This window comes from Dendrobium catenatum, unplaced genomic scaffold (genome assembly GCF_001605985.2).
Source record: "Dendrobium catenatum unplaced genomic scaffold, ASM160598v2 fragScaff_scaffold_853, whole genome shotgun sequence".
NCBI lineage: Eukaryota > Viridiplantae > Streptophyta > Magnoliopsida > Asparagales > Orchidaceae > Dendrobium > Dendrobium catenatum.
Window position 1 is genome coordinate 10,043,574 of NW_021319315.1, and position 7,802 is coordinate 10,051,375.

General features: G+C 51.4%; 1 protein-coding gene across 1 annotated transcript; it reads left to right on the forward strand.

Moving 5' to 3' along the window:
* Nucleotides 1-4,375: 4,375 nt before the first annotated feature.
* On the forward strand, nucleotides 4,376-6,473 carry LOC110107449. The gene is made up of 2 exons (XM_020837722.1): nucleotides 4,376-5,179; nucleotides 5,298-6,473. Exons 1-2 carry the CDS (start codon nucleotides 4,376-4,378, stop codon nucleotides 6,471-6,473), a joined length of 1,980 nt encoding a protein of 659 aa, XP_020693381.1.
* Nucleotides 6,474-7,802: the final 1,329 nt, after the last annotated feature.

A 7,802-nucleotide genomic window follows, 5' to 3' on the forward strand; every position in this document is an offset into this window, starting at 1 on the left:
ACTCTCGGCCGATTTGGAGATGGAGTTGAGGCGTAAGGTGGGGGAGCTGAACGATGTTTTGACTCGACTCACTATCTGGTGGAGACAATGCGCCAAGGTGAGGTGGATTGAGGAGGGTGATGCAAACTCGCACTTTTTAATGTCGCTTCGACTAGCCATCGGCGTGAGAACCGGATCCTGTGCACCCAGCGGGCGGATGGGCAGCGAGATTATGATGTTGACCGTATCCATGAAGCTTTTCTGGATTTCTTCCATGCCAAGTGGAAGGATCGTAATGCGTGTCTGCTCAATTGTCCTGGTTTCGAGGAGCATGATAGGATCCCTGATCAGTTCCGCGAGACCTTGGTGGCTGATGTCTCGGATCTTGAGATCCGGACGGCTGTTTATGGTCTCGGTAACAATCGGGCGCCGGGACGCGATGGTATTTCAGCGTCTTTCTTGAAGTTTTATTGGGAGATCATTAATAGAGATGTCATTGCAGGGGTGCGGGATTTCTTCACCACTGATACTATGAATGGTAATTGGAAGGAGACTTTGATCATTCTTCTTCCAAAGGTGGACAATGCTACTTCGCCTTCCATGTTCCGCCCGATTAGCTTATGCCAAACTCTCTATAAAGTCACGGCCCGGATTCTTGTTAGTCGGATGAAGCCGATCCTGGCTAGGGTGGTTGGGGAGGAGCAAGGGGCCTTTGTGCCGAGCCGCTCCATCTCCAACCATGGATTAATTGCGCAGGAGATTATTTGCCACTTCCAACACTCCACGAAGCAGACTGGTATGATGGCGCTTAAGGTGGACATGGAGCAGGCGTATGACTGTATGGCCTGGGATACGCTTCGCCAAGTGATGAACCTCATGGGCTTCCCGACGCGGTTCACTCAATGGGTAATACATTGTATTTCTTTCCCTAAATTTCAACTGCTAATTAACGGTCGCAGGAGTGATTGGATCGATGGCTTCAGTGGATTCCGGCAGGGTTGCCCTCTGTCGCCCTATCTTTTCATCCTTTGCTCAGAACTACTCACCAAGGCTTTTCGACAAAGGGGTGGCACCATCGGCGTCCGGGTGACGAAGGAGGCTCCTGTGGTCTCCCATCTATTGTATGCGGACGACATCTTGGCCTTTGCGGAGGCAAGCGTCCTTTATGCCAAACGCATTGGGGGAGTCCTGGATGATTACTGCCGTTGGACGGGACAACGCATATACTCCGCTAAGTCGGCGATACTATTCAGTAAGAGCTGCCCGAGGTGGAAGCAACGTAGGATTGCTAATTTGCTGAAGTTTCGGAGGGTGCAATCACTTGAATATCTTGGCCTCCAGCTGGCCATGCGCAAGCTGGTGGCTTCCAACTTCCCTAAGGTTGTGAAGAATGCGATGGGTAAAGTTAATAGTTGGGGCAGACGCCATCTTTCGCTGGCGCGGCGTGCCACGCTGATTCGCACTTCCTTACTCGCCGTCCCTATGTATCTTATGACTCACACCACTCTTCCGCGAAGTATTCTGGTGGCTATTGAACGCTTGGCCCGAAGATTTTTGTGGCAGAAAGACAATGCTAGCCGCGGTATTCATTATGTCAGATGGGAGGAATTGTGCCAGCCCACGGCTAGTGGCGGACTGGGTTTCATGCTTCGGTGGAATGGACGGGGCCACTTCGAGCTCAGCTTGCTTGGGATATTGTCCATAATTGCAACTCTCTCTTGTGCCGAATCATCACAGCAAAATACGGTTGGGATCTGTGGCGTCCTCGGACGGAGAGAAACACGTCGGTCACTTGGAGGATCCTTCAGGATGGTGCCGAGGCTCTCCGTCCAATCTTGAGATGGACCATTGGCAATGGGGATCATGTTGATGTCCTCAATGATGTCTGGATCGGGAACCTTAATTTGGCAAGGTGGCCTACCTTTTTTAAGGTGGAGGCCTTAGATGGTCAAACGGTTAGCTGTCTCCTTGACGAACACCATAATTGGAATCGGGATCTTATTCGGGATTGCCTCGGGGAGGAATTTGCCAACCGGGTGTTAAATGTGCAAACCAGTATGGGTGATGGATCGGACTCGCCTGAGCTTCTGCACTCTCGCCATACTGCCACTATTACTTCTATGGCGTACAATCACGGCAAGGATATGGCTGGATTTCAGTTCGCCTGGCTGCGGAGACTTAAATTACACCCACGGGAGCAGTTTTTTTTGGTGGCGTCTGTTCCGGGATGCGCTGCCTACGATGGAGTGGCTGTTTCGCCGTGGCCTTACTGACTCTCGGAGCTGCCCCTAGGGATGCCTTCAGCCGGAAACACTGGAGCATGTGACTGCACATTGTGCCAATCTCGCCGCTTCTCTTTCGGTGCTCGCCAGATGGGGATTTCATATGCCGCCCGTTAACTCGTGGTCTGAATTATTGAGGATGCTTGAGCTTGCTGCTCGGGACAATGCTACCCATGGGAGACTCTACTGTTACACGGTTTATCAAGTCTAGCGTGCTCATAACGATAAACTGCACGGTCGCTCATGCTGCATGTCGTTGGCCATTGCGGCCAATGCTTTGTCTATGCTGCCGAAAACTTGTTCTTCGCTAGTTTTGGAGCAATGGTGTACCTCTCAGTCCACTGGACTACCTTCCTACAAGCTTTGGTGCACCCCCCCTCCGGGATGGGTAAAGTTCAATGTGGACGCCTAGCTGCAGCCATCGGGGATGGCGGGATTGGGCATTGTGGCTCGGGACGCTAATGGCCGGCTTGTGGTGGCAGTTGGTAAGCAAGTCGAGCATTGGGATGTTACCAATGCGGAGATTATGGCGGTGCTAGCGGTGTAGGATGCGATCCGTGATTGGATGATGCATTTGGACGGCATTATCATTGAGGGCGATTGCCTCCCGGCGATCAAATGGCTCCAATCTATGTTCAATTACAAATACAAAGATCACTGGCAGACGTCGGGTCCGGATTTGTCGTTCTTGCTTGACTTCAAGCAAGTGCTGTTTCACCACATACCGCGGGCTAGTAATAGGCCGGCTGATTTTTGTGCGCACTTGGCCAAGTTTGGCAATTTTATGTGGACTGACTGTGATGATAGAAATGTACATCCCTCCTTTGTTTCTATGATTAGGGAGGATAGTGATAGGGCGTAGGCCCTAACTTTTGTAACTCTTATATTTTCCTTATTTTCTAATGCTTAATGCAAATTTCAAGGAACCCAAAATCTTTTGAGGTTCTTCATTTCTTGCCAAGTGTTTCTCTCACTAGGGTGTTTTAGAGAGAGAAGGTCTGGGGAATGGTGGGGGGGACATGCGGTCTCCTCCCCGCTCCGGCAGGGGCGGTGGTGAAGGATCGGTGGAAGGTGGTGGACGGGAGCGACGGCGGTCTGGAGTTGGTTCAGGCGGCGGAAGGAAGGGGAATGACGTGAACTCGCCGATTAAGGTGGGTGGGGGAAAGCATTCGGGTAAGGGTGCTGGCAAGCCTTCGGGTGATGGAGGGATTGCTGCCACACGCGGGGGCAAGACCGTTGAAGAAGCTGCTGCTGGCTTTGGGTTGGCGGACATGATGCAGACGGAGGAGATGCAAAGTTCGGCCAATGCTGTCTTCGAAGATGCGGCAATGGAATTTGAGCTCGTCTTGGAGCGTGTTTCGGCCGCCGCGAGTGCGGAAGCTGCTGCGGCAGCAAGGAAGGCTGCGATGTACTCGGCGCCGGGTTTGCGGGCTGAGGAACCTGTTGAGGGTGGTGTGGATATGGATTCGACTTGGGGAATGCCCAGAGATGGTCTGAGTAGAAACCTGCAGCTAGGTGTGAACGTCCCCAATCCTGGAGGCTGCGATGGCTCGGCTCCGGAAACACGCCCACAGGGTGTTTGTGCTAATGCCGCTATTAGGCTGAACGGTGGAATCTTTGGGGGGCCTGCTGCTGCCCGCCCACAAACTATGCAGAATAATGTTTGGAAGCGCCCAGAACATATTCGAGTCACCAAAAGGGTGAAGAGGGGACAATTTTCAGCTGATGGGGTTATGGTTGACCTCCAATTGGATGTGGTGGAGCGGAGCATCAACCTTCTTGAGAATGCCGTTGTGGGCAAAATATTGGGTCGGCGACTGCCTTTCTTTGTGTTGGAAGCGGAGGTTCGGAGACAGTGGGGTCGTTTTGGTGACTTCCAACTTTCAACTATTGGCGTTGATTGCTTTGCATGTACTTTTGCCTCCTCTGAAGCCAGGGATGCGGTTCTATGTGGGGGACCATGGTTTTTCAGTGGAAATATTGTTGGCCTTGACCGGTGGACTCCGGATTTCTCCCCTAGCTCGTTGGAAGGACTTTCCTCGCCGGTGTGGATCCGGTTACTGCAATTACCGCTACAATACTGGGATCAGTAAACTCTCATTCGCATTGCTTCCATGATTGGGGAGCCTTTGTGGATCGATGCCCAAACGGGCAATGTTGGACGGAGGGAGTATGCTCGCGTGTGTGTCAAGCTGGACCTCGCTAGGAAACTCCAATCTGGAATTTGGATTAATGGTTGGAAAGGTCGGTTTCACCAACGTGTGGAATATGAAGGCCTTGGGCTCTCTTTCTTCGAATGTGGGCGTGTGGGACATAGAAAGGAGCACTGCCCCTCACGGGTGGGGGCCGGAAATACTACCCCAGGAGGTGCTAAAACTGGGGCTACGTCGGGAAAATCTCCAGCCTCGGGAGGAGGCTCATCCGCTTGCAATAGCAATTCGAAGCAGGCTATAGGAGATACGCCGACTGTCGGGGTGGTCACACCGTGCCCCAATTCCAACTTGTCCACCACGGGTAAGTTCACGGGGGCGGCAAGCGCTGGAGATGCTAGACAATCGTCATCACGAGCCCTGAATCTTGGTTCGTGCTCTCCGGAGGTGCCCATTGCTACGGAGGATGACAGCCTGTATGGCCCATGGAACATTGTTCCACCAAGAAAGGGTAGGAGACCGGTGAAGAAAAACCAAGCGGAAGAGAAAATGCCTCTTGGTGAAAACATTCCCAGGCAGATTGATTTGGCGAAAATCAAGGAGCCAAAGGTGAGACGGATGAAGGAGAATTTCCATCCTAATCGGGGGGGTAAGAAATCGAGGCTTACGGAGCCTCTCTTGTTCTCGGCGGGTATTCGATCGGTGGAAACCAGGCCGGCGAGACCCAAGCTCGGAGCTTCCAAAGCTCATTTTGATAAAGAATTGAAGGCATTGGGGCCGATAGAGGCCCCGAGGAAGTGCAGAAAAGATAGCAGCTCACCTTTAAGCGGAGGGGACGCTTCCCCTATGGTTAATTAATGCCTTCAATTTTATTCTGGAATTGCAGGGGGTTCGCAAGAAGTTGACGAGCCACTTCCTGAGACACCTCATTGTTGATAATGAGGTCTTGTTTGTTGGGCTGACCGAAACTAAGGTGGAAACCTTTGAACATGCGGATGTTGATCGCCTTGTGGGGCATGGATGGGACTTCTTTCACCAACCGGCTGTGGGCAAGTCTGGAGGTCTCTTGGCTATTTGGAGACGGGAAGTCATTAAGTTTGATGTGGCGGCGGCCACGGAACAATGCTTAATGGGGAGGGCAACTTTGCCTAACCTGCAGACTTGGAAGGTGGCCCTGGTTTACGCCAATAAGGATCACCTGATTCGTAGACAATTGTGGGAGGCCATCACGTCCAGCTTGCCGGGGGACGGGCCACTCATTATTGGCGGAGATTTCAACTGCTGTCTCTCGCAGGAGGAGAAAAAGGGAGGTAAACGTTTCAGATTTTCTGTCGGGGCTCAGGAAATGCTGGATTTTATGAATAATGCGGACCTCGATGATCTCGGGTTCTCTGGACCTAAATTCACTTGGTCGAATAACAAGGATGGTAACAGTCGCATTTGGGTTCGGCTGGACCGATTCCTTATGAATTCGGAGAGGCTGGGTTTGGCCCCCTTTGCTACCGTTAGGCACCTGAATAGATTGGTGTCGGATCATTGCCCGATGGTTTTTGATTTGGGTGGGACGGGTGCTGCTGCGAGCTTTCAGTGGATGCGGTTTGAGGATGTTTGGATGAGTTATCCAGCCTCTTGGAGAGTTGTGGCCAATGCATGGAGTAAGCTGAACTTCGGGTACCCTGCGGACGTGGTAAACCGTCAATGCAGGCGTACGTTAAAGGCTTTGGTTTTTTGGAGCAAGCACCGAATCCGTGACCTTGGGGAGCAGAAAAACTCACTGGAGAGGCGTATCGCGGCTCTCCAACAGTTGGACTGCTCGGATGAGGGGCTGAATTCAGAGCAAGAGGAGGAATTATGTCGTGTGGTGGGAGAATTCCATGCAATTTTGAGTAGGATGGCGACGTGGTGGGGACAACATGAAAATGTTAGGTGGATTGAGGAAGGCGATGCCAATTCACATTTTTTCCATGCCGTGGCCACGGCCAGAAGACGTTCCAACCGGGTTTTGGAACTCCGTAAGGCTGACGGGACTATGCTCAATGAGCCGGGCTTGATCCAGAATTAGTTATGGAGCTTCTTCTCGAACAAGTGGAGGGCACGTATTACGAACACGAGCAGATGGCCGGAGTTTCCTGAGGAGGCGCAGATTTCGGCTGCGACGGCGGGATGGCAATAATCGTGCCCCCGGGATGGATGGTATCACTTCCTCTTTCCTAAAATTTTACTGGCTTATTGTTAAAGATGACATTTGCAGTGCTATTCAAAGCTTCTTTCAACAAGGCTTGATGTGCCCGAGCTGGAAGGAGACGCTCGTGATCCTGATTCCCAAAGTGGAGAATGCTTCGACCCCGGCTCAGTTCCGTCCAATTTGCCAATCACTCTATAAGTTGGTGGCCCGTATTTTGATGAATCGCCTTAAGCCCATCTTGCCGGGCCTGGTTGGGGAGGAGCAGGGTGCCTTTGTATCGGGCCACTCTATTGCTAGCCATGGGCTATTAGCACAGGAGATGATGTGCAAATTCCAGTATTCAACGATGCTTTCTGGCCTTATATCTCTTAAGGTCGATATGGAGCAAGCATATGACTGTATGTCATGGGAGACGCTCGAACGTGCAATGGAGGCGATGGGGTTCTCCGTTCGCTTCATTCTGTGGGTCATGGTGTGCATCTGTAGACCCAGGTTTGCTTTTATTCTCAATGGGAATCGGTCGCAATGGATTAATGCTTGCAGTGGTCTTCGGCAAGGTTTCCCGTTGTCGCCGTACCTATTTATCTTATGTTCTGAACTATTTACCAAGGCTTTTAATCAGTTTGGACATCACCTAGGCGTTCAAATCATTCCTAATGGGGAAAGGGTGTCCCATCTTCTTTACACGGACGACATTTTGATTTTTGCGGAGGCTAGCTTGGCCAATGCAAAACTTATTCATAGAATTCTGTTGGACTACTGCGGCTGGACAGGGCAGAAAGTCAATCATAGTACGTCGGCAATCCTGTTTAATAAGAAGTGCCCCCTGTGGAAATGCTGTCAAATTGCATGGCTTACTTGCTTTAATATGGTATCTTCTCTTGACTACCTCTGCCTCTCTCTAGTTATGAGAAGATTGACCAACTCGGACTTTTCTAAGATTGTCCAAAAGGCGGCGACCAAAGTCAATGTATGGGGTAAGCGCCATCTCTCGTTGGCGGGTCGTGCTACTCTGATCAGAACCTCATTGCTTGCCATCCCGATGTATTGTATGACCCTCACGGGTATCCCGAGAGGTAGCTTGGAGTTGATTGAAAAGATCGGGAGGCAATTCATGTGGAGAAAAGATTTTAATAAGAACTGACTGCACTATGTGGCCTGGACCAAACTCTGTAAGCCGATTGAGCAGGGTGGTTTGGGATTCCA